The sequence below is a fragment of the Cucurbita pepo genome, chromosome 7 (genome assembly GCF_057944985.1).
Source record: "Cucurbita pepo subsp. pepo isolate OVF chromosome 7, ASM5794498v1, whole genome shotgun sequence".
NCBI lineage: Eukaryota > Viridiplantae > Streptophyta > Magnoliopsida > Cucurbitales > Cucurbitaceae > Cucurbita > Cucurbita pepo.
Window position 1 is genome coordinate 7,659,559 of NC_141804.1, and position 26,734 is coordinate 7,686,292.

Sequence of the window (26,734 nt, forward strand, 5' to 3'; positions counted from 1 at the left end):
TGTGCTCCTTGCCTGAAGCTACAAACCCTTCTGGTTGTTGCATATAGATCTCCTCATCTAGATCTCCATGTAAAAATGTCATTTTTACATCTATTTGCTCAAGGTGCAAATTCTCCAATGCAACAATACTCAGCAAAATTCGAATAGTAGTTAATTTCACAACAGGAGAAAAGATCTCAGCATAATCAATGCTTTTTGTGAATATTCTTTAACTACTAACCGAGCCTTAAACCTTCTTCTGTCATCTGGTTCAGCCTTGATTCTGAACACCCATTTGTTCAACAAAGCTCTCTTTCCTGTAGGTAACTCAGTCAACACCACGTATTATTCTTTTCAAGTGAGCTCATCTCATCATCCATGGCTTGCTCCCACTTGGTTGAATCTTCCACTTGTAGGGCCTCCTCAAAGGACTCTGGTTCTCCTTCATCAGTCAGCAATAGATAATGTAATGAGGGTGAATATCTATCTGGTGCTCTGATAGTTCTGGATGATCTCCTCAACACCTGCTCAGATGTAACTTTCTCCACGTCTAGTTCTTCAGCAACAGGAACAGGAGCTTCTTCCACGTCTAGTTCTTCAGCAACAGGAACAGGAGTTTCTTCCACGTCTAGTTCTTCAGCAACAGGAACAGGAGTTTCTTAAGCTTATGTTCTAACATCACTGGGTGAATTTTCCTGCCACTCAAGCTGTCCCACTTGCTTCGTAGTCTCAGAGTTTATCTTCTCTTTGTCCTTGTACAAGACATTTTCATCAAAGGTCACATCGCAGTGTCTTAGGATTTTCTTATTCTTGTCATCCCAAAACCTATAACCGAACATGTCAGAGCCATAGCCTATGAAGTAGTATTTCAAAGCCTTAGCATCAAGCTTATCTCTCTTCTCTGGATCAACATGAACGTACGCAGTACAACCAAAAGTTCTCAAGTGAGAGTACTTGAGTTCTTTTCCTGTCCATACTTCTTCAAGCAATTTGAACTTTAAGGGTACTGACGGTTCTCTATTAATCAAATATGCTGTTGTGAATGAATCCTCATGCTTCTTGCTCGCCCATTCAATGTTCTGTTCATCCTTTCTGCAATATCATTTTATCTTTCCTTACTGGGAATTGTTCTTATTAATCTAATTCTCTCAGCTGCACAAAATGTTTTAAACTTTGATTTGTTGTACTGTCCTCCATTGTCAGACCTCAGGCATTTGATCTTCAAGCCGATCTAATTTTCAACTTCAGCTTTCCACTTCTTGAAGGTGGCAAACACATCTGACTTGTGTTTCAGAAAGTAAACCCATACCTTCCTACTGAAGTCATCGATGAAGGTGACGTAGAACCTTGATCCACCAAGTGATGAAATTGGAGATGGTTCTCAAACGTCTATATGAATCAGTTCCAACTGATCTTTCTTCGGTTCTCTGGCAGCCTTTGTGAAACTGACTCATTTTTGTTTGACCATAACACAGCTCTCACAAAGACCCATATCAACAGATTTTAAGCCTTCTAAAGCTTCTTTCGCAGTCAGTATCTTCATTCCTTTGATGCTCATATGTTCAAGTCTATTGTGCCATAGACTTGAATTGGAAGCACTCTTAGCAGCAGTCATGTTTTTACACTCTGCAGTAGTGTATAAGGTTCCAGATTTTGTGCCACGTGCAACAACCATGGCGCCCTTCACAATCTTCCACGAACTCTTTCCAAACTCTGCTGCATAGCCTGTGCTATCCAACTGACCAATAGAGATCAGGTTCTTCTTGGATCAAGAATGTATTTGACATCTTGTAATGTCCACTGATTTCCTGCTGGAGTTTGTATGGAGACATCTCCCTTCCCTTCAATCTCCAAGGTTTTGTTGTCGGCAAGATACACCTTCCCGAAATTTTCTGATTTGAAATTTCGAAACAATTCCTTACTTGGAGACGAATAGAACGATGCACCTGAATCCAAAATTCAAGATTCAACTGGGCTGTCCACACTAAGGATTAAAGCGTCCTTAGTATCTTCTGTTGTATATATAGAATCATCATCATTTTAAGATTTATGATTCTACTTCTTCTTCAGTTTTGTACAATTTGTCCAAAAATGTCCTTTTCCTCCACAACTCCAACACGTTACGTTGGGTTTGTTTGGAGATTTTCCCCAGTTCTTTGATTTTGATCGCCCGTGTTTGTTTGAGCTCTTTGATTTACTTCTTCCCCTTCGATCAACACTGAGAGCATTGCTTGATGAATCTCCAATTTCCCGTTTGCGAATACTTTCGCTGAGAACTGCATCTCAAATTTCATCAAACTTTAGTTTATGAGATCCTCAAGAAGTGCTGATTGCGGCAACAACAGTATCCCATTACTCGGGTAAAAGTGACATAAAAATCCCATACTCGGGTAAAAGTGACATCAAAATCAACGCTTTAATTTCATCACCGAAATTAATTTCCACCGAACTCAGTTGACTTACGATCATATTAAATTCATTTATATGATCAGCAACAGATCCACCTTCAGACGTCTGTAGATTGAACAATCTCCGCATCAAGTACACCTTGTTCATAGCCGACGATTTTTCGTACATATTCGACAACGCCGTCAACAGATCTGACGTTGTCTTCTCCTTGATGATGTTGAACGCCACATTTCTGGATAGCGTCAACTGGATCAGCCCTAAGGCTTGTCGATCCTTGAGCTTCCACTGTTCTGTGGCCATGGTATCCGGCTTCACCCCCAATAGGGGTTCGTGAAGATCTTTTTGGTACAGATAATCTTCAACCTGCATCTTCCAGAAACCAAAATCGGATCCATCAAACTTCTCAATTCTAGTCTTTGAACTTTTCATCTTCACAAACCGTGGTGAATTTCGCCTAGCTCTAGTACCAGTTGTTAGGATCACACAACAATGCACACACTCGATCTAGATGAACACAAAGAACAAGATAGAGAAAATGCAAGGAGAATATTGGCTAAAGGTTTTGTATCGATGACTACAGATATATACCGTGAGAGAGAATACAGATAATATAGAAAGTACATTTTCAAATCTCTACGATATATATATAGTTCCATTGACTATCTATAGCTTTACCGTATTTAACCATCTACTATATATAACTATTTAGCATATATAGCTTTACTGGATATAACTTTACTATGTATAACCGTTGACCAAGCTAAAAATAAGTAGCAGGCTCCATAACCTAACACCATCTTGCATCAAAACAACATCTATGCTTAAACCACTTGCATCACAGTCAATTGCAAAAATATTATCAAAGTTAGGTAAGACAAGTAAGGGTGCATTAGTCAATTCTCCCTAAGCTTATTGAATGCATTCTCTTGCATATTCCCTAATTAAAAACAACCTTCAATTCAATGGTGCAGCTATGGTGCTAAAATCTTTTATAAATCTCCTATAGAAATTAACTAACCCATGAAAACTCCAAACTTCACTTGCATTTTTTTGGTGTTGGCCAATCCCTATTACTTTAACTTTTTCTTCATCTACTTCTACTCCATTTTTACCAACTATGAAGCCATGAAAGTTAACTTTTTCCATGCAAAAACTACACTTATTAAAATTAGCATAAAGTTTCTCTTTTTTTTACGTGTAATCAAAACTGACTTAACATGCTCCACATGCTCATGCAATGTCTTTAAATAAATTAAAATATCATCAAAATAAACAACATGATTTCCAAAATATTCTCTCAAAATGTGATTCATTAAGCGCATAAATGTACTAGGAGCATTACTTAACCCAAAAGGCATAATAAGTCATTCATACAATCTAACCTTAGTTTTGAAACTTGTTTTCCATTCATCTCCTACCTACATTCTAATTTGATGATATCCAAATTTCAAATCAATCTTTGTAAATAGACATGAACCATGCAATTCATCAAGCATATTGTCTAACCTAGGAATAGGATGTCGATACTTTACAGTGATTTTGTTGAGCCTCTATAATCCACACACATGTGTCATGTTCCATCTTTCTTTGGCACGAATAAGACTGGTACAAAACATGGACTCAAACTTTCTCGTATATAGCGTTTCTCCATGAACTCCTCTACTTGTCCCTGAATTTGTTTAGTTTCAGTTAGGTTGGCTTTATAAGCTGGCCTATTAGGATTGACTGCCCCCAAAGTGAAGTCTATTTTATGTTCAATACCACTAACGGGAGGTAGTCCTTTAGGTACTTCATCTTGGAACACGTCCTCAAATTTTTGTAAAAGAGATTGAACATACAAGGTAAAAACAAATTGTTATCGTTAGAGACCAAAAATACTTCTTGTACATAAATACAAATATGGGTTTTTTGTGAAAACATTGCCCTTCTAACCTCTCCAACTCTAGCCAAACAACTCACTTTTTTTTTTTCTTTCAATTTTATTCTTCTTTTCACTATTTTTTCTCTCAATTCTTAACTCTTTCTTGTTTTTCTCCAACTTTAATTGATCAGCAAATACATTTGTAGAACTCAAAGGTACAAGAGTGGTTTTTGTACCATTTTTTTATAAGAGAATACCTATTCAAAAGACCTTCCTATCAAATTCTCAAGGTCGGCCAAACAATATGTCTCCAGCAAGCATTGGTAGCACATCACAAAGAACTTCATCTTTATATTTTCTCAAATTAAATGATATTTAAGCTTGTAAGGTTTAGGACGGTGTTGGGTTGAAATTTGCAATCTCTTGATCAACATGGTACTTACTAGAGTGGTGCAACTTCCACTATCAATAACAAGACTACAAGGAATCCCCCTGACTAAACACCTTATCTAAAATAGATTGTCTCTTTGATTATCAACATCATTCTCCGTAACTTGAGTTTTAAGAAGTCTTCTTGTAACAAGTGTCAAATGACTCCCATCTTCCAATTGCTCCTCATTCTTCTTCAACTAGCTCATCTTGGTCAATTTCTTCACTAATTGTGACAACTTGTTCACTCTTGATGATCATGACTCTCTTGCTAGGACAATCACGATTAATATGACCAATTCCTTGACATTTCCAACATTTGATGTCTCTATTTCTTTCTCGAACCTCCTTGTATTCCTCCACTTTCTTTTTACCCTTGGTGGTCTCAGCTTTGTTCTTTTTGTTAAGCTCATACTTGCCTCTAACCTTGAAATCTTCCTTTTCAATATTTGCATTCTTTTTCCAAGTGTTGAAAGTAGTAGACTTAGAAATAACATACCTCTTGGGGTTCTCCTTCTCCCAAGCTAGTTGTCCTTCGATTTTGAAGCAAGGTGTAACAATTCTTGCATTCAAAGTATGTTGTCTATCCACTTGATGAGCAAGTTGTCAGTTTAACCCACCAAAGAATCTAGCCATTGTATCCTCCTCGTCTTCATCATTGCATGCTCTATTCACAAGGGTCTCCATTTCGTTGTAATATTTTTAAACACTTTTGGATCCCTGTTGTAGAGTACAGAGTTTTTGCTTGAGTACTCGAGAATAATGCTTAGGAATGTACCTTTTTCTCATTAATGTCTTCAATTCCTCCCACGTTTCAATTGGTTCTTCATAATTCCTCCCTAATAGACGCGTTTTAAAAATCGTGAGACTGATGACGATAGTAACATGTCAAAGCGATATTTGTTAGCAGTGGATTTGAGCTGTTACAAATTGTATCAAAGCCAGTCACTCGACGGTGTGCCAGCGAGAACGCTGGGCCCCTAAAGAGGATAGATTGTGAGATCCCACATCGATTGGAAAGGGGAATGAAATATTCCTTATAATGGTGTGCAAACCTTTCCCTAACAAACGCGTTTTAAAATTGACCTATAGACTAGATGTTATGTGTCCTAGAGGATATGTATGTTTTGTTAGTGAGCCTTAGCCTATCTTTTATCTTCTTTTTTTTTTTTTCGGTCCTTGAGCCACATTTAAGGTCTGTTATGCAACATGGGTCAATTAAGTCTATGTAAGGGCGATTGAGGCGCAATCGTTGATCGTGAACTCACTTCGATCAGTGAGGGCCTACTTAGAATATAGGAATGTGACATCATCCATTTAGGGCTCGTAGCATGTTTTAGGGTACTACGGAGGGATTTCAAGTTGTGCCTAGTTGGAGCCGACCTTGCATTGTTTTGGCCTGGAATGGTATAGTAATAAGGAGCATTCTCAAGTTCCAGCTATCACTTAGTAGTAGACACGTATGAAGTTATATGTAGATTGAGAGGTTACCTATCGTGGATGACGACTCCTCCATACCTTGTCTCCAACTTATGCACAAGAAGCATGATGTCTTGATGGACCTTGAAATTCGAATACACCCCGATAGATAACTTACACCCTTAGAAATATGAGTAAGTAGGGTATATGAACCTTATGAACCTAAGCGGGCTTGAATTGCACTCGAGCTATGGAATTGGCCAACTCTAGAACCTTGACTGAGCACATCGCTTAAGGAACATTGAATATAATAAGTTTCAATAAGAGCTTACAAGAAGTGCTTATTGAGTATTTCTATACTTATTCTTCCTATTCTTTGTTTACAGATGGAGCGAATGTTGTTGGTTGGAGCGTGCAAAACTGCGCGGTTGTTTTGATGTGACTTCACAAATGTGATCATACCTTTAAATACTTTTTGTCCGAATCTATCATTGTATTTGACTTCAATTTTTTTATCTTCCTTGTTTTACAAAATTGAAAAAAAACGTTTTTGCCCATTTTTATTCTTGAGTATACATGGAAATCTATGATTCAAAATTTCGAAAAGCGGGTCACAATAATAGTTCGATCCTATGTCGTTTACGTTCAAACCACTTTAAAAACTTAAAAAATTATAGCATAAACCAAACCAATTATGACCCACCCTAAGAATTAAACATGGCAATAAAGTCAATTATGAAGTACAGATCGAACAAGACTAACAATAAATGAGAAAAATGGTATCAATGAATTATTATTATTATTATTTTGACCAATAAATTGGACGACGTATGCAATGAATTGAAAATTTTGCCCACCACTTGAGAAATCTGGAAATTTGGCTGTTCTATTGCAGAGGGTCAAAGATCAAAAACCAGAAATGATCTTTGAATAAGAAAAACAAAATTAAAAATAAAAAATAAAAAATAAAAAAGAGAAGAATATTACAGAAAAAGATTTTTGTCATTCTTCTGTCAAAGAATTGAAAGACAGATTGACGGAGGGGCCTAAGAGCTACCTGTCTATCATGTCATTTCAAACAAACACCATCGACAGCGACGAAACTCAAGAAAAAAAAAAATTAAAACGAAACCCATTTTACGCCCTTGAAGAACTGGATCCTTTCTCTCTTTATTTTTCTTTTTCCATATTTTTATGAATCAGCTGAAGAGGGTCTCTGTTGCTCTTTTGTCCTTTAATGTTTGATGGGTCTGTTTGATTTCGCTGCAGAACTGGTGGGGTTCTTTGGCTCCGTGAAGTTTTAGTGGAAAACTTAGGTTGAGATTTATACATTTTTGGGAATACGAAGTGGATTTTTGGGTAATCTCAGTGGGGGTTTGAATTTGAGGGATTTGGGGATAAAGTGGGAGGCAAGAAGAGGGGAATATTGGGGTTCGTTCTAAAAGTAGCGAGGAATCTGAGTTTTAACTTTTGGAACTTTCTGGGAAATTTTGGAACCACCCCAAAAAGTTACGTGAAACCCATTTTCGAACCTTGAAAATTCAAACGACAGATTTTGTTGGGTTTTTCTTTCTTCACTATCGGTTTGATTTACGTTTTTTTGAACTCTGTTTCTTTAAGGGCTTTTGATTTCATACCTGGCGGAGTTTACCAAGAGGCTTTGTTTGTGTTGAGGGTTTGGGGATTTGGGGAAATGGCCATGGCTATGGCTACGGCCCATCACAGAGAGAGTGGCGATGGGGGTATCGATGGCCACCTTGATAGCACCGGGAAGTATGTCCGTTACACGACGGAGCAAGTGGAAGCTCTTGAGCGAGTTTATGCGGAATGTCCTAAACCGAGCTCTTTGCGGCGGCAGCAGCTAGTTCGTGATTGCCCCATTTTGGCTAACATCGAGCCAAAGCAGATCAAAGTCTGGTTCCAGAACCGCAGGTATAAGAACTTTGATGGGTTTTTTTTTTTTTTTTTTTCTTTTTTTGGTTCTTGTTTTCAAATGATTGATTGAGGGTTTTATTTGCTTGGGATGATGGAATTTCTTATGGGGTTTGGCTGGTTTGTAGGTGTAGAGAGAAACAGAGGAAAGAGGCTTCTCGTTTACAGTCATTGAATAGTAAATTGACGGCCATGAACAAGCTGTTGATGGAGGAGAACGATAGGTTACAGAAACAAGTGTCTCAGCTCGTTTGTGAGAATGGGTCTATGCGACAACATTTGCAAACTGCTAACGTATGTCTTTCTGTTTGATCATTGTTTTGATTCACTTTGATCGGTGTTTTTGTGAATCATTGTGTTTTAGGAGTTCAATTGTTTTTCAGGCAGCAGCAGCACCAATTACTGATGCAAGCTGTGACACAGTGGCTACTGCCCCTCAGCATTCACTTAGAGATGCTAGTAGCCCTGCTGGGTAATTTTAGAGACATGTTCTTATGCTATTTCGTGCGTCGTTTTACGACCTTTAAGGTTGATTTTAGTTTATCTAATCTATAACAATCATGGCAGACTCCTGTCTATTGCAGAGGAGATTTTGGCAGCCTTCCTGTCAAAGGCTACAGGAACTGCTATCGATTGGGTCCAGATGCCTGGGATGAAGGTTCTAAATTCATTCCTTCATTAGCTCATCCTTTGCTTAATATGAATTCTAATCTGGGTTTGTATTTCGTCCAGCCTGGTCCGGATTCGGTGGGAATCTTCGCCGTTTCACAGAGTTGCAGTGGAGTAGCGGCTCGAGCCTGTGGTCTTGTTAGTTTAGAGCCCATGAAGGCAAGAATATGCTCATGCTACTGATCTAGCAATATGTATATTATAGTAAATGGGGTGAACGTTTATTTATACTTCTGCAGATTGACGAGATCCTAAAAGATCGCCCATCTTGGTTTCGTGATTGCCGGAGCGTTGAAGTCTTTACGACGTTTCCCACTGGTAATGGTGGGACGATCGAACTTGTTTATACGCAGGTGAGCTTTGTTATGAACATCTATTACAGTTTTGCTGTTCAGTAGTTAACGACATTTCGAGAGGAAACTAATGATGGCTGAATTACTTTAGGTTTACGCTCCGACTACGTTAGCACCTGCACGAGATTTTTGGACTCTAAGATACACGAAAACTTTGGAAAATGGAAATCTTGCGGTAAAAGCGCCTCCTACTCTGCAATGTTCATTATATTTTTTAACATTGTGTATGCTAACTTCTTTTTTCCTTCAGGTTTGTGAGAGATCACTGTCTGGGTCAGGCACGGGGCCTAATTCAGCTTCTGCTGCTCAGTTCGTGCGAGCCGAAATGCTTCCCAGTGGTTATTTGATTCGTCCTTGCGATGGCGGAGGTTCAATCATCCACATTGTAGATCACCTAAATCTCGAGGTTTGTCTTTTCAATTTTCACTTCGTAAATACTATTACAGGAGGCACATTTTCTAAATGATTGTATAAATTCAATAGCCTTGGAGCGTGCCAGAGGTCGTGAGACCACTTTACGAATCGTCAAAGGCCGTCGCTCAGAAAATGACTATAGCAGTGAGTAAACTCAGATATGTATCTGTATTGTTTGGTTTTCGTCTTCTCATCATCGCGTTCGACATTTAGGCTTTTCGCTACGTTAGGCAAGTAGCTCAAGAGACAAGTGGTGAAGTAGTATACAGTTTAGGCAGACAACCGGCCGTTCTTCGAACGTTTAGCCAAAGATTGAGCAGGTAGTTCTGTAAATTTTTACACGATGAACACGTCTTATCGATCTTCCCCGTAGTTTTTAACGATAGTTGAACTTTGTTACGTTAATATAGAGGATTTAATGAGGCTGTTAATGGATTTAATGATGATGGATGGTCTTTGATGAACTGTGATGGAGCTGAAGATGTGAGTCTTGCCATAAATTCAAGCAAGAATGTAAATACATCGTATGATCCTGTCAACTCTCTTGCATTCCATGCGGGTGTTCTTTGTGCAAAGGCTTCCATGCTTATACAAGTAATGTTCATAATTATTTCTGTGGTCGATGAAACTTCAGTGGATATCTTGTTATGATTTCAGCTCATTAGATTGTTGATTATGGTTTTCCTTTCAGAATGTTCCTCCAATTGCTCTAATTCGTTTCTTGAGGGAACATCGATCGGAGTGGGCTGATTTCAATGTCGATGCGTATTCCGCTGCGTCGTTGAAAACTGGTTCGTATGTATACCCGGGCATGAGACCGACCAGGTTTACAGGGAGCCAAATTATCATGCCGCTCGGCCATACAATCGAACAAGAAGAGGTATTTGTATACAAATTAAACAATTTAATTTGGATATATTAGGATGTATTATGATGTTTGTCTTTGTTCATCCAGTTGCTTGAAGTTGTAAGGCTTGAGAGCCACCCTCTTGCTCAAGAAGATACTTTTATGTCCCGGGATGTTCATCTATTGCAGGTATTGTCTTCTTCTTTGTGTTGATATCATCACCCTTGTGAGATCCCATATTAGTTGGGGAAGAGAACGAAACATTCTTTATAAGGGTGTGGAAACCTTTCACTAGCAGATGTGTTTTAAAAACTTTGAGGGGTAGCCTGAAAAAGAACGCTCAAGAGAACAATATCTGCTAATGGTGGGCTTAGGTCGTTACAATCCTGGTCTTTGCCCCTCTGTCAGCTGGGCAATCAAATGCGATATGTTATTGAGAAAAATCCTGATGTTTTGTTGTGGTTGGATGAATTTATTATTAGCTCTCTTGATTTCTCGTGTTGGGCAGATGTGTACTGGAATCGATGAGAATGCTGTTGGAGCGTGTTCCGAACTTGTGTTTGCTCCGATCAATGAGATGTTTCCTGATGATGCTGTATTGCTGCCTTCTGGTTTTAGGATCATCCATCTACATTCTGAAACAGTTGAGTTCAATGGTTCTTATAATCTAAACATACAAGAATGAAAGATTCAAACTCTCGATCTCTTGGTCGAGTATATATGTCTTATGAGGACATTTTCCTTGCAAAAAACATCGTAATTGACTCGATATGTCTTTTACATGAGTGAACTTTTAACCAACATGCTTTTTGTTTGGTTGAATCATCCAGGGTGACTCAAAACATACATGGAAGAACTCGAATAGGACTATGGATCTCACTTCCAATCTTGAAGTTGGTTCATCTGCTTCACAAGATGCTGCTGCTGCATCAACATCTAACTTCAGATCAGTTTTGACTATTGCCTTCCAGTTCTCGTTTGGTAGCAACCTACAGGATGACGTTGCAGCGATGGCAAGGCAGTACGTTCGGAGTGTCGTTTCAGCTGTGCAGAGGGTTGCAGTTGCCATATCTCCCTCTGGATTAAGCTTGCCATCGGAACGAAGGCTATCATCTGCTTGTCCAGAAGCTCTTACCCTGGCTCGATGGATCTGCTATAGCTACAGGTTCTCTCTTTCCCAACCTATAAAAGAAAATTATACTTCGAATTCAACGTAATAAACCGTCAAAATAGAAAATTGACTGTCTATCTCTTTCTGTCACAGATGCCATACTGGAACAGAATTGGTGCTATCAGACAGTGTGGATGGTGACTCAGTGTTGAAACACCTATGGAATCATCAGGATGCAATTCTTTGTTGTTCCCTCAAGGTAAGAAAATAGAAAAAGAATTAAGAGTAAGAACATTTTTAACCATGTTGTGTGGTTGTCTCCTAAGCAATGCGATTTATTTGGTTGGATGGCTGCAGTCACTGCCCCCAGTGTTCATGTTTGCAAACCAAGCAGGCCTCGACATGTTGGAGACGACCTTGGTTGCGTTGCAAGACATCACTTTGGATAAGATTCTCGGCGACTCTGCCCTTAAGGCCTTCTCTGCTGATTTTTCCAATTTAATGCACCAGGTTACCTACTATATATATTCTCTCTTTCAGTTCATTGCCAGCCATGCTTGGTTGTAACTATACTGCATAAAGAAAACTTGAGATGATTAGCTATTAACAAGGTCGGTTTGCGATATAACAATGCAAACTAACTGAATTTTATTTGTTTATGACCAGGGCTTTGCTTACATACCTGCTGGAATTTGCATATCGACTATGGGGCGCCATGCTTCCTTTGAACAAGCCATTGCATGGAAGGTTCTTGCAGAAGACGAGTCCACCGTGCACTGTCTTGCTTTCTCCTTCGTCAACTGGTCGTTCCTATGATTCTTTTCCCTGTACACTTGTTGAAAATTATGTAACAGTCCAAGAAAATAGGATGGGGGGTTCTACAATTTTGTAACATCTTATCTATACATCAGCCGCAGGTTTGAATTATAAGGATGTATCCGGCAGAGAAAATTTCTGATGATGTCAAATTCTTTTGTTGTGACAAGAATGGAAAATGTTGCATTTCTGGAACCAACTTGAAGCGAATTTACAATGTTTAAACAGTTTGTATACGTTTCATTGCCATCAGACTGTGTTCCAATAATTATGGTGTTAAACGAAAATCCAGATCAAATCACCCATTTCATCCCCTCAGTTGTAAATTATACCCACTTGTTACAAGTAGGGTGAATCATACTCTTACAAGTTTCTATTATTTTTTTGTTCATAGCCAATTCACCGGGATGCAAGAGACCAGAAGTTCATGAAGAAAGAAGGCAACGCAATAAACCAACTAATGAATGCCATGGCCGTTGCAATTTCGAACTGTACACAGTGGTTCTCTCTGCAGCTATCTAGATCGTTGTCTATAAGGATAGTAATGCCTGCAGAAGAACAAGCTGCAGCAAACGTGAGAGTTGATGTGATCTGCAGGAGAAAACATTCAAGTGTCAGCTGCTAGACCAGTAAAATTCCAGATAATAAGTCAGGCGTACATCATCGACTATTAGTCCTAAGAGAATGGTTGCAGAAATTATGGGAGTTCTAAGGGGATCTCCGAGTATTCAATACGTCATCATATGAGATGACCGCGTACATGAAAAAACTTGTATTCAACAGCTACAGAAGTGATATGCGTCCACAATTCAAAGTAAAAGACAACAATGGAATTATTATTTCACTTTCCTCCTACCTCCCAAAACCTCTCAGCACCCAAATACCAAATGGGAATTTCATCACAGTAAACCACGTTGCAGACTAAAACAGAGAATTCAAATAAAACTAACAGCATCGATGTTCTCTAACAGTACCACCGAGTAGTTCATTGATTAGTAACAATCCTATGAGAAATACCATCAGGATTAAAGTTAGTATACGCATTATTTCCACTATTCCAGTTCAAGAAAGATGGACTGGAACTAACTAGCTATCCAGCAATCAGCATCCAGAGTATTCAAGATCATAAGAGTGAATCTATGGATGAAAAGTACGCGTAAATCAAAGTCTTCGATCCTTTTAATATAAACATACCCCATCACCAATAGTGAATAAGCTGACTATCCTGCAATTCCGTAGTGATCTTCTCACTAACAGAGCATATATGTCAATGGAGGCTAACAAGAGGCTCCACAAACTTTGCAAACCAGCTGCTGCAACAAGATAGCTGAAATAGCAGAAGGTTGATTGTTTCAAGGAACAGCAACACATAATGACTCGGGATAAGATTTAGATACACATGCTAAGAACTCAAACATGAAATAAATGATAAAAAGATAAACCTTAATTTATTGCCAATGATCCTGGAACCAGCCACATTAGAAATGACTATTATCAGTCGATAATATAAAATAACAATCTGAACAAGTTATAAACATTTTTTATATGTCCAGAAATTCATAATTCCTATGTTCTTTCTCACAACCTCCAAAAATAGGAACAGTAAATGCTCCAACGACAAACATCATAACCAATTAACCCAGGTCCACGATTACTGATGGTAGGTGAAGAGAAAGTTCATGAGACTATCAACCATGTCCTCAAGTGCTTGTTGAGGATTGTTGGAAGGGAGTCCCACATTGACTACTTTAGAGGATGATCATGGGTTTATAAGTAAGGAATACATCTTCATTGGTATGAGGCCTTTTGGGGAAGCCCAAAGCAAAGCCATGAGAGCTTATGCTCAACGTGGACAATATCATACCATTATAGAGAGTCGTGATTCCTAACATGGTATCAGAATCATGCCTTTAACTTAGCCATGTCAATAGAATCCTCAAATGTCGAACAAAGAAGTTGTGAGTCTTGAAGGTATAGTAAAAAAAGTGACTCAAGTGTCAAACAAATGGTGTACTTTGTTCAAAGGCTCCAAAGAAAGGATCGAGCTCAATTAAGGGGAGGTTGTTCGTGGGCTCTATAGGCCTCAAGAGAGGCTCTATGTTGTACTTTGTTCGAGGGAAAGATTGTTGGGAGGGAGTCCCACATTACCTAATTTAGAGGATGATCATGGGTTTATAAGTAAGGAATACATTCCATTCCATTCCATTGGTATGAGGCCTTTTGGAGAAGCCCAAAGCAAAGTCATGAGAGCTTATGCTCAAAGTGGACAATATCATAACATTGTGGAAAGTCGTGATCCCTAAAAGTGCTTCTATACTAAAGCTTCCGCTTAAGTTCGCCATTAAATTTTAATAGACATCGATTGGATGTTCAGCGTATTGAACCAACAACAGCCAACCGATGCATGTTACAGAACGCTTGTTCGTTGGCAAAATTCGGCCTTAGCTTATCTGAAAGTTCGACCATAATTTCGTAGCAAGTAAAAATGTCAATTAAAACAAAGTAAATGAATCTAATTCACTGCAACACTAAATCTAATTCCCAAAGCAAGTCGAATTACTTCGAAGTACTCTCTCTGCCGTAGACCCGAAAAGATGCAAACCAACCAATCATAGATCCAAAGGCTACAACTAGAACAAATAGCCTAGAACAAATACCCTTTCATTCAACAGAAATAGAAGAAAAATCTAGTAACAGATAAAACAAAAACAATATCAAAATCCAGAGGGAGGGAAGGGTTCAATTTAGGGAAATTGAGATTTACCAAAAGGCAGGAACGGAAGGGAAATCACTGGTAGTAGCCATGACAACCAGAGCTGCCGCCGCAAACATAAACTGAGAGAACCGCAAGGCGAGTCCTCCGCGAGTGCCAGGCATTCCTTCCATGTCCTTCATCCTGACCCTTGGCGCATCCTCGCCGTCGGTTGTCGGGGGATCCTCGACCGGATGAACCGTCGCATGGCTCACACTCATTTCTCCACGACGACGATGCCTCAATTCATCATCTTTCACCCAATCGCATCGTCTCCGCTTCGGGCGGAATCAGCGATGCCGTCGGTCTCTGAACCTCTCCTTCTCGGACACTGTAAAGAATCTCAATCTAATCGAGAATCTCAAGAAGCCTAATGCGAAAATCAAATCTATGTTGATGTCTCTGGGAATCTGGCGTGAGCGAAGGATTGAAATCCTTAAATTTGCGACCAAGAACGTTCGGCGCGGCGATGGCCGATCAATAAGGTACTGGTTTGGGAATTAATTGCAAAACTGTTCCAAATTTTATATTTTTAAAAAATACAGATTGTTATGAAGAATACTACTTTCTTTTTATATATATATACACATATACATATACATATACATATATATACTTTATATAATGGTCTCATTAATAACTTGCTAGAAAAAACATTAGTCCACCGTCCAAATCGGCACAAAATCCTTGTAGCTTTTAGAAGACCGAACAAGAAAAAGCTACACAAACTCTGTCCTTGTCGTCCTTCACTGGTATAGTAGTACTTTCTATAGTAAAGTTGTCTTCGACCCTTTACTTGATAAGCTCCTCTTTAAGCTTTGTGTTGAGTTATTGATCATAATCGTACAAATTCTCGTCTACCTTCATAAATTGTCAGGATCTCAGCATGGGTCATATAAATAATTTGAACTAACTAGATACAACGTTTATTTAGTAAAGTAAAATAAATTTATATAAATTGTTTTCGAAAAAGATAAAAGAAAAAACACAACTTCACTCTCGAGATATTTTTGTTAAATGGAATATTAGAACAAAAAAGTCCGTAGGTGACGAAACAACACAAAGTATTTTTCTTGAACGTTTATCACTACCTAATTTTTTAAACTTTAAATTAGGGGTATAACGTGGATTGACATGAAAAATACGGTAAAATTTTGCATAATTTTTTAAAAAAACATAGTATTAAAAAGAGAAATTCAAAGAAAATTACAAATTGATTGTTGTTTCAAAGTTTGTTACGAATCCGGAACAAGGTATATGATACAAATTTAAACCACCATACCTACACATATGATTGATGCTCACGATGACCCTCCTTTAAGAACATTCAGCTTTCTTAGTCATCTTTGGATGTTGTGGAAGCTAACTAGGTTATTAGGGCAGTTCATTAACTACCTTCTAGGGCTAATTTGGTTTTGTTAGCACTAGGATCTAGACCTTTGATCACTGTTCATGGTCTTAGGTGCTCGATCTACTAGAGACGTCCTAACATACGGAGCTATAACACCCTGTTCTTAACTCATTATATACATGCATGCTCATACAAGGAAATAACTCTATTGATCACCTAGAGTACCATTCTTATTCTTAATACATGCATGCTCAATACATGGAGATAACACAATAAATTACTTCGAATACATGTCTCATTTTCAAATATATGTGCATGCTTAGCAGGGAGATGACCTAATCGATCACTTGGAGTACGAACGAGTCATTCTTAATACAGATTATCTCTATCATCTCATGCAAACATATTGTTCACAAATCTCATTCTAAATGCATTCAGGCATTCACAGGCATGCTTAACTCAATTCAATGCCCTAAACATGCAATTTTATAGTTAGATATGATAGGTCGTGCGTTTCTTCGCTCACTCCTATTTCCTTACAAGTACTCTTCAAGGAATCTAAATGGTTACTTACTTGGTCGTGTGTGTCTTCGCCCACTCCTATTTCCTACCCGCTTGATACTCCAAAGGCTAATTTTTTTATTAATTAGTCCTAATTCATATCATATTATATTTAATATCAAAATTGAAGTTGAAACAATCAGACAGACATCGAATGAAAGAGAAAGCACCAATAATCGTTTTCTCTCCCGACTTCTTTAATTTAATGAAGCACACAATTTAAATACTCGGCTCTAAACAAAATTGGTTTTCTTGAACCCATAAATCACACTTTTAGTTATTCCTTGATTCGTTGATCGATTTTGATAAACCGACATTGTACATATGAGATTTGTTTGGACAGTAAGTAGTCTCTTTGACATCTTTTCAGTTATAAAGAGTTCTTGACGTGAAAACAAAGACAAAAGATTGATCCTTGAACAAGAAAAGTAGTGGATCGATCGAAGAATTAATTTTTTTAATCATTTTATAAACTCAAAATTTTAAATTACTATGGTTATTTTCATTTGATGTTATATAACTTTTATATTTATATTCTAATATAATTGTTAAGAGTAGATTCAAATAATCAAAATCTAAGTCATTGTCTTAGAATTTTTAAATATTACTATTTTTTATTATCCCAATCAATTATGAAGATTAAAAAAAAAAATTGTATCTAACTCGTTGAATCATGAATTGAGTATTTTAATACTCGATTATATTAGAACAATAATTTCATATTCATTTGAACGGGACAAAAATTCGAAGTAAGCTTCACTTTCTACCTAAACAATTTTTCTAACATTTAGCACGATTTTGTTTTATTGAGTTTAGACATATCATTTAAGTCGACATATTGTATGTGAAGTTCGTCTCGTAAGAAATGAGTAGAGGAAACAAAAGGCAAAGGATGAGGCAAAGGTTAATCCCATTGAGCCAAAGGTTAAGCCATCCACGCGAGACTTGAAAGATGATGAAATAAGCAATGCCAAGTTTCAAGAAAATCATAAAGGGACCAAATCTGAAGTAAAACCTCATCGTTCTTCTCCTAGCATACGATGAACCGTTGACTCAATGAAATTTTATCCACTACTGAGTAGGAGAAAACTATTTCCACAGCAAGGAACAACCATGGAACTAAAAGTCCAGTTTCAAGACGAGGCTGAGAAGAATCTAAGTGCTTGAGAAGAATCTAAGTCCACCGTTAGTAGATATTGTCCTCTTTGGAATTTCTCTTTCATGCTTCTCCTCAAGGTTTTTAAAATATGTCCGCTAGGGACAAATTTCCATACCCTCATAAACAACGTTCTGTTCCCCTCTCTAACTGATGTAGGATCTCACAATCCACCCTCCTTCGAAGTCCAGCATCCTCACTAGCACTCGTTTCACTCTCCAATTGATGTTAGCACTCGTCTCACTCTCCAATTGATGTTGGATCATCTCACACGCCCTTTTTTATCTTAAAGAAAAGAAGAGGGACGAAGAAGAGTAAGCCAAGTACCACTCCATGACCCCTCACACAATAGGTGTCCCAGCTGGACACCCTCAAGAAGAGTGTTCCATTCCATTTGAAGTCAATGCCAGAACAAAAACTATGGAGGATAAAGATCACTGTTTGAGGAAGGTTTCTCGAACAAAACCGACCTCATTCAATAGTGCAACATAAATGTTATTCGCAAGTATGGGTGAGAGGGGCATTGTGAAGGGCCAAGGAGAGTAATCGTTCCACATGTAAAAGATTTTAAAGCTGGTTTATAAGCAAGGAATACATCTCAATTGACACGAGAGCTTAAGATCAAAGTGGACAGTATCATAACATTATGGAGAGTCGTGATTCCTAATATAATGCAGTACTCCGCCCTCTGTATTAACAAGTTATAAATACTCCCATCTCTTAGGAACCCAAAGAGAATGAGGAAATCGAGAATCCAAATGAGCAGATGGAGAACTCACACGAGAAATGGTCATGTACCCATCTTTAGTTCCAGTTTACATAGAAAAACAAAGCTAAACGAAAAACGAAATCATTATAAAACTGTGAAACTAAACCAATTAAGATAACATTAGCATCATATACCATCTCTAGTTCCAGTTTACATCGAATAAAGTGAAGGGTGTACAAATAAATTTTCGTTATTCAAGTAAACTCTTACTTTCGACAATCCGTCGATGATTCCTTCCCGTCGCCTTCGTAAATCCTTTCACCTACAAATATGATGACACTAAGCATTATGTCACACCATCGGTAGATAACTTAAACAAGGCTTACATGCACAATGGCATAATAATTATATATGAATCTCTCAAAATCAATACTATGATCAATGAGACATCTAATAGCACAATAATACATCCAACAATATCATTTTCGAACTCAATATCATGAGCTATACAAAGGAAGCACAACAAACAATTTACCCCGACATGAATCGAACGTTTCATCACATGCACAGAACTTAAAATTTTGAAAATACATAAACAAACTGATTTTCCCAAAACCAAATAGATGCTGAGATGCAAAAACTCACTTTCCCACTTCAAAGATGTCAAGTCATACCTTAACTTTAGATAATCTTCCCCAAGCAGTCGCAAATAGGAAGAAAACAAGGAGTAGGATAAAAAGCATTAGTAATGAAACAATTTTCCATAGCTCGAAGGCACGTGGTTGATCGAATTTGCTTTCTGATTCATCCTGAAAATTTGTTGCATTTTAGTAAGAACACATGATATAACTGTTTGTGCGAGACCGTAGCAGCGTTTGTCAAACTCGAGTATTGGTTGGAAGAGAAATCTAAATGGATATTAAGAATTACTTGCACAAATTTAGAAAAAGGAATCGAAGAGACTCACATTCATATCAAGATTCCCCATCGGTTGCACACGTCTCGTTGTAAAGATTTTCTGAGCATACTTAAAAAGCTCCAAATCCAGGAAATTTTGTGTTTTAATCTGCTGCAGAACCGCATCAGAAATATGGCGCCGTGCCTGCAAGCAAGATAGTATTGAGGAACAAAAGAATCAGCCAAATAAATGGATCAGCAAAGCTTTTTGTTTAAGGATCCGCCAAGTTCTATTTCTAGCCAGAATAAATATTTTTGGCAACTAAAAACCCAATCAAGTATTCAATCATACCTCTTTTGAGAAATTTGCAGGAGAAATCTCCTTTAAAGAAGCGAATCGACGACGTGATTGGGTCTTCAGTAGACTTGAAATGCACCCTTCATAAACTTCAATAAGTTCTGCAGCAGTCATCTGGCATGTCGCAAGAAATATAAATTAGGCAACATACGAATTGTAGATATACAATTTTCTGAGGTCACTTACATTTTCCGTTCGTGCTTCACCTTCATCTTGCCTAGCGGTCTTTTTGTCGGTGGTACCATTATTCTGTAATGGTAAACAGGATTATTAGAGATCCTGGATTAGCAAAATGATTAGTCATAAACAATGAGAGGAGCTTGCCTGGTCAACATTGCTCTCAAGCTCGGAATCCAAAGGTGAAGAGCTGCTATTATCTGTAAATCAAAAAGGGAAGTTAGTCAAACCACTATACATCATCAAAATAGAAATCATGACGACCGGTAATAGAAATCATAAACCTGATTGATTGGCAGCTGAAGTGTCTGTGCTAACGTTGGCATTTCTTAGCTGTGAAATCACCTGCGCACCAACTACATTTGCAAACATCGTCGCAGATTCCTTATGTTCCGCAGTTAGACCAACATATAACATAGCACCCAACCTCTTCTGCAAGATTTACAAGCATCTACCATAATTGCAACCATAAGGAGGCAAAGTATCAGAAAAATAATTGTCCACGTATCCAATGTTATCATTTAAGACACCTCTTGTTACCTTCGCCACATCTAGCACGTGTTGACCAAGACTCTTATGTTCCTGTACACAATGCCGGATCTCGTGGGATTCAGCTAGGTAGGAGTTATTTGTCAATCCTGCTATCTGAAGATTTTGAAAAGAACGAGAAAGTGCAGCAGCAAAAAATATATGTTAACTTGAAGCCCCCGACAAGACAAAGCTTATTGGGAATCAGAAACTCAACTAAAACTAACTGGCCAACTATCCGGGTCCATTGAATTGTTCTTTAGAAAATTGCAGAAAATGTTGATTCAGATCACTGTTTTATCTTATAAACCACATAATGTTTACGTGAAACCGGAATGGAGATGACATATGACATACAAACAAATATCCCCACGTAGAGAACAACCAACAATGAAAATTTCTAAACCATATTCATACCAATATTGAGACAAGAAAATCTTTGGTTAGATCGGTTCGAGGAAACTAAATGAAACACTTCTCAAAGTGAGGCGTCCTACAAGGCATTGATATCTGCCCCTGCCAACCGGTGCACTTCCATAATTGAATGCAAGTTTCGTATGCGAATCCATCGTAGACTCTGTTGGTTTGCATTCAATCATGTCAATTTCTTTGAGAAGATCTGCACATATTTTCTCTAGGGTATAACTATGCCTTTATGAGACCGAGCAACCTCTATACCTACGAAATATTTGAGATCCTTGCCCTCAAATTCTCTAGCCAAGTGATTCTTCAAAGTCTGTAATTATGATTAATCACTACCTGAAAGGGTGACACCATCAACATATACTATTAAGAGAGCAATTTGCGATTCTGATCTCCTTTTACGAACGAAGTATGATCTGATTGGCACTGAGAATATCCAAGGATGATAACAAAAATTGCAAACCTACCAAACCATGCACAAGGAGATTGTTTTAGTCCATAGAGAAACTTCTTAAGTTTGCATACCTTTCTCGGTCAATATTTCCTTTACATCCACGGAGAATATCCATATATAACTCTTCTTCTAAATCGCCATTTAAGAGGGCATTTTTTTATGTTTAATTGTTGCTGACTCTAATCAAGATTGGTTACAGATGGAGTTCAGCTACCAGAGTTTCCTCGTAGTCGAACCCCATAGGATTGAGTGAATCCTCTAGCAACAACTCTAGCTTTCAACCATAAAAATCCCACCATTCGTTTTTCACTAGGCAAATTTGTCACTATCCTTGTGTCATTTTTCTCGAGTGCGACAATCTCATATTAATTTAGAATTTAATTTTGACATTAATGAAAATTAATTCAGAATTACCTGGAAAGTAGCCCCATTATGAACAATATCATGAACAATGGGTTCATCAATAAACTCATGTAGTGGCATAAGAATGTCCTCCATGTCATATGGACTGTCCCTCTTAGCTTCACTTGAACCCTTCTGTCTTCTTGCGTCTCTCTGTTCATAGACATTCGGTAGATGGTAATGTTTTCTTGATAAGAAAGTAGCCAGTAAATGTGCGAAAAAAATTATTTGCACAATTCGTCTACACATTTCAACAATACACCATGAAACGAACAGGGTAATATAAAAAAAATCATCATGAAATGCACAAGATCAGCCAACAGGACACATACTCGAGCAAATAGGTCTCCCATCATCCATGGAACCAAATACTTCCACGGCCAGATATCCAATGTGCTCACTCCATTTGACTTTTTAAGCATTTGTTTGGACATTTTAGCCACAGAAGCTAGGTCAGGATGTACCAAAAATCTAGCTGCAACCTCAACAGCAAATTCATATGAACTAAGAACCCGGTCAACTGGATTCCTAACAATTGTCACCACCGAAGTCCTCTCTGTGGGTAGTTTTTCCATGATACTATAATCATCATGAGTAGCTAACAATCTGCACTTGGCCTTGCTGCAATTCAAATTCAAATACCATACCGACGCACAAAATTAGTTAAATAATATCATAAAGTTACTCCGAATCAAAAAGTTTAGCCCCGTTTGATGACCATGTGGTTTTTGGTGTTTGAAAATTACGCTTATAAAGTCTACTTTCATCTAACTTTCCTTATTTTATTACCTACTTTTAACATATGAAACAATTTGAAAACTAAAGACAGATGACCACTTTGGAAAAAGAAAATTATACCTGGGATCAAAACGTAGCTTATCGTAAGAACGGGGACACTCCTGAGAGGTTGGGTACAACTTATTCAAGAAACTGCATCCATAAAGCGAACCAAATAAACACTAAAACTGATACATGGGAGGTCAATATACAGAGAAATTTGTGATTTGGAAGTTACCAATGGTGGTATGATCGCCCGCCTGTTCTCGGAACATGGAGAAAAAACAGTAAATCTTTTAGAGTATGTTGATCTTCATTGATACTTGGATGGAGAGAAGATGAGGCCCAGTTTTTGACAGCCCTTTCACACTGTTCAAAATTTTTCTCAACAGTTGAAGCACATGCTGTCATATAAAGGAAAGAACTCAGTTCATCAACGAAGAAGGAATGTCAAGAAAACATGATCTTACAAAAGTCTAAATTCTAAGGCTCCAACCGATTCTGAAGAATATCAGAAGCAATGTTAACTTAATTGTAGAATCCATGCATCCCACTCCTTCAACAACTGAAAAGAAAAAAGGAAAATATCATTCCTTCAAAATCAAGAAATTGAGCTAAAGACAATATTTCCCCATTGGCAGACATTAATTGTTAGTATGAAAAGTTCTGCACAAAAACATTCTTAAAATCATTAATCAAGAACACATTTGATAACATAAACTTGTTTTTTTCTTAAAGAATAAGCAAATTTTTATCAAACGGACATAAACATTTCTTCCTCAAAACTAAAAACGAGCTATAATCAGCCAGAAAACAAACGCAACAGCAACACACCAGAGAAGAAACACTAAGAACAAAAAGGAGAGGCAAATAGGCAGAGAATTTACAATACGGTAATAGAGGAGAAAACGAAGAAGCTAACAAAAAGAAGACAGAAAACAGGAACAGAACAGAAATCCCTGGATTAAAACGGCAGAAAAACAGAGCATTAATCCGACAAAGAAAATGGATGTCCTACGAGTATCGATTTTAGAGATCCCGTGCTCGTAAATTCCCGAGATAGCGTTGGGATTCCGAGAACAGGCCTCGCGATCAATGAGGCCCCACCCTAATCCAACCTTCAGAAACTTCCAGCCACTTTTTCGTCTCGATTTTTCCCAGCAATCCAAGCAGAAACAGCGTCAAATAGGGGAGAAAAGACAGAGAAAAGGAATAAAAATTTCTTACTTCGCGTTGAATGGAGAAGAAAAACAACGGCTAGATTATCCCCGGCCCCTCCTCCTCCGCCGGAAACAAAGGGGGAGGATTAATCTCTCTGCCCAACAACTCAACACCTTCCTTTTTCAACGTCTGATTCAGAGAATTTGGAATGATTTCATCAGTAAAGCTTAAAGCCTTAAAATATTGAGTATATATAGAGACACAGGTCAACACCAAAAGGACGTTTAAAGACTCCTGAGAAAGCGAGAGACGGGATTGTTCTGAGGGGTAAAATCGTAAAATACTATTATTACCTTCCTTAGAAGCCTATAATTATTATTAATATTCTTTCATCTTTATCCCTTCAAAAACAAAATAAAAAATAAAAAAATAATTATTTCAAAACTACTTTTTCCATAAAAAAAAAATAATATTTAAACGGAAAAAATTAGTAATATTGCAACTTTCAAATAATAAATATTATTTTTTATATAAATATATATATATATAGTATTAAAAATTTTGTTTGAGAATAAGATGATCGTGTTAGGATTAGATGTGCGCACCCAACAAATATATAAAGTAAATTGAAAGAATTAAAATTGTTAAAAAAAAGAAAAAAAAAAAAGTCAACCAATTTGTGACCTGTTCGAGATAGAACAACTAACTTGTACTTCTAATCTGACTTGCAAGCATTGATCAACCATCTCGTGCTCAAGCTCAAATCATGGCCAACTAGCTTGTGGTCTGTAAAACTAAAATCGTGGCCAACTAGCCTACGATTAGGAACCATAACGTGAAACAATCAAATTGTGGCCTTGGAAGTACAATTAACCGATATACTTGAGAACTGATTTCAACCTAAAATACTCGTCATTCAAAGCATGCAAGAGGTCCCGTACGCACAGTAACATTTACATGATGCATATCAAACACAAACATCGTACAGTAACCATATACACACATATCTAATAGTTCAAAATAGTTTAGAAAGAGTAGAAATACTTGACTCTTCCTCACAAAATATCCTAAATCAGCCTTAATTATTAAAATTCTAGCTTAGAAACGAGGATTCTGAAGTTCACTAGCCTTGAAAACCAAACGGAATCAAATTGGTCAAATTGAACTTAATCAAAATAGTCTCATTCAATCAAATCGCTCCAAGAATCAAATTGACTATATTGTAAATCGAACTCTAGCGTTCGACAGAGTGTGCGAACGAGCAGTTGTGAGATCACCCATATTTATCTTGTCTCGTGTTTTATTGTGTGTGTACCTGATGGTAGTGAACAATTCCCTTTGTTACCTACAAGTAGCACGATGACAATCATGACGACAATGAGAAAATTTATAGTTCGAAACTTTTTAACACACTCAAACTCACTCAAAATTAAGAACAAATTAGAAAAAAATAACGAAAAATTGTTCACAGTCAGATCTGACATTATTGTTGATAATGAAGCGACACCAAAATCAACAGTAGCCAAGACGAACAATCACGCAAAGCAAACGAGCGGATAAACAAACTGGTGACAGTCGAAATTAATGTTTTTGAGTTGCTCTCTAATTTATTTATTTATTATTTTATTATTTATTTTCGAACATGGGCTATATTTTAAAATTTTAATTAGAATTTTGTTTTTTTTTTTTTTTTGTTTTTAATAATTTGATAAAATCTTAATAAATAATATATTTAATTAAAATATATTAGGTTATCGAGGCATTGGAAGAAAGTGGATTTTAGTTTGGCATTTTCCATGTTTCCAATTCCCAATGATAAAAAAAACGTTACAAAATTTTCACAAAGTCTATGCATTGCATGTGAACCACGTGTCATGCACTTAATTTCACTTCGGTTTCAATTACCATATTACCCTCCCCTCGGCAAAGTTTTTATTTATTTATTTATTTATTTATTTATTTTCTAACCGTCAAAAAGTGGAATTAGAATTTTCGAATTAATTAATTAAAATTTTGTTGAGGACGTCGCCCGTCATTCCCTCTTGTCCGGATTCTTATCACTTATGTTTCCTTGGTGGTGGGGACCACATTTCTTTTAATTGAAAAAAAAAAAAAAAAATTCATTTTGTGCTCAAATTTTTTTTAATCATTTTTTCCCCTCACGTCCATTTTATTATAAAATTAGGGTTACATGGTTCGGGTTGGGTTGAGTTGAGAGATTTTTTTTTTTAACCAACCACAAGTTCGGGTTGGTTGGATTGGTAACCCAACCCAACCCGAAAATTTTCATAATCCAACTCAACCCAATTTTGATAGCCAAAAAAATAAAATCATAAATAATGAAATAAATAAAGAAATAAACAAATAAAAATAATTAAAAAAATAGTTAAAATAATAATAATAATAAATAAATAAATAAAATTAAAAAAAACATTTTCCCACCCCTCCCCACTAACCTCTCATCCCTTCCCACAATTATCCCTCCTCAACCCGGATGAAAAAAAAAATGAGAATAATCTTTGCGGGTTGAAATTCGGAGGAGATTTATTGAAGATAGATATGATGAATAAGGTATATATTAAATTTATTTTCTTTTATCCTATATTTTTAGAAATCCCACTAATTATAGTTAGATCTTCATTAACAGCCAATTATAGTCGGATATTCATTAAATTATTACAATAATTTAGCGTTTAGTCAAAATCATTTATACCAACTCTAGTAAATGATATCAGATTAGTAATATTAGATTAAATTTATAGTAGTAGCCAAATAAATAGATTAAAAAT

The 26,734-nt window shown here is 37.1% G+C and overlaps 3 protein-coding genes across 7 annotated transcripts; 1 reads left to right on the forward strand and 2 right to left on the reverse strand.

Annotated features, from left to right (window-relative positions):
• Nucleotides 1-7,108: 7,108 nt before the first annotated feature.
• Nucleotides 7,109-12,434, forward strand: LOC111798197 (homeobox-leucine zipper protein REVOLUTA). Of its 2 annotated transcripts, XM_023681202.2 has the most exons (18): nt 7,109-8,029; nt 8,158-8,323; nt 8,413-8,501; nt 8,597-8,687; nt 8,762-8,857; nt 8,938-9,051; nt 9,143-9,226; nt 9,302-9,457; nt 9,535-9,609; nt 9,679-9,785; nt 9,876-10,059; nt 10,157-10,345; nt 10,421-10,501; nt 10,821-10,955; nt 11,143-11,477; nt 11,577-11,682; nt 11,781-11,933; nt 12,090-12,434. In XM_023681202.2, the coding sequence occupies exons 1-18, from the start codon at nt 7,791-7,793 to the stop codon at nt 12,237-12,239; spliced, it is 2,550 nt and encodes an 849-aa protein (XP_023536970.2). In that variant the 5' UTR covers nt 7,109-7,790; the 3' UTR covers nt 12,240-12,434. The 2 variants fall into 2 exon arrangements, with proteins under 2 accessions (XP_023536970.2, XP_086981925.1); XM_087125799.1 differs by lacking the exon at nt 7,109-8,029 and having other exon boundaries at nt 8,162-8,323; nt 8,394-8,501.
• Nucleotides 10,995-15,462, reverse strand: LOC111798199 (CASP-like protein 5A2). Of its 2 annotated transcripts, none has more exons than XM_023681207.2 (5): nt 15,004-15,462; nt 13,434-13,566; nt 12,106-12,830; nt 11,726-11,995; nt 10,995-11,494 (listed from the first exon to the last, which is right to left on the reverse strand). In XM_023681207.2, the coding sequence occupies exons 1-3, from the start codon at nt 15,210-15,212 to the stop codon at nt 12,639-12,641; spliced, it is 534 nt and encodes a 177-aa protein (XP_023536975.1). In that variant the 5' UTR covers nt 15,213-15,462; the 3' UTR covers nt 10,995-11,494; nt 11,726-11,995; nt 12,106-12,638. The 2 variants fall into 2 exon arrangements, with proteins under 2 accessions (XP_023536975.1, XP_086981926.1); XM_087125800.1 differs by having other exon boundaries at nt 11,717-11,995.
• A 3,467-nt stretch (nt 15,463-18,929) lies between these two features.
• LOC111798198 (protein-tyrosine sulfotransferase) lies at nt 18,930-24,177 on the reverse strand. Of its 3 annotated transcripts, none has more exons than XM_023681204.2 (14): nt 23,803-24,177; nt 23,281-23,349; nt 23,023-23,188; nt 22,866-22,937; nt 22,340-22,628; nt 22,020-22,160; nt 20,741-20,845; nt 20,485-20,632; nt 20,348-20,400; nt 20,210-20,272; nt 20,018-20,137; nt 19,736-19,870; nt 19,443-19,577; nt 18,930-19,090 (listed from the first exon to the last, which is right to left on the reverse strand). In XM_023681204.2, exons 2-14 carry the CDS (start codon nt 23,327-23,329, stop codon nt 19,019-19,021), a joined length of 1,548 nt encoding a protein of 515 aa, XP_023536972.2. In that variant the 5' UTR covers nt 23,330-23,349; nt 23,803-24,177; the 3' UTR covers nt 18,930-19,018. The 3 variants fall into 3 exon arrangements, with proteins under 3 accessions (XP_023536972.2, XP_023536973.2, XP_023536974.2); XM_023681205.2 differs by having other exon boundaries at nt 24,012-24,171; XM_023681206.2 differs by lacking the exon at nt 18,930-19,090 and having other exon boundaries at nt 19,437-19,577.
• Nucleotides 24,178-26,734: the final 2,557 nt, after the last annotated feature.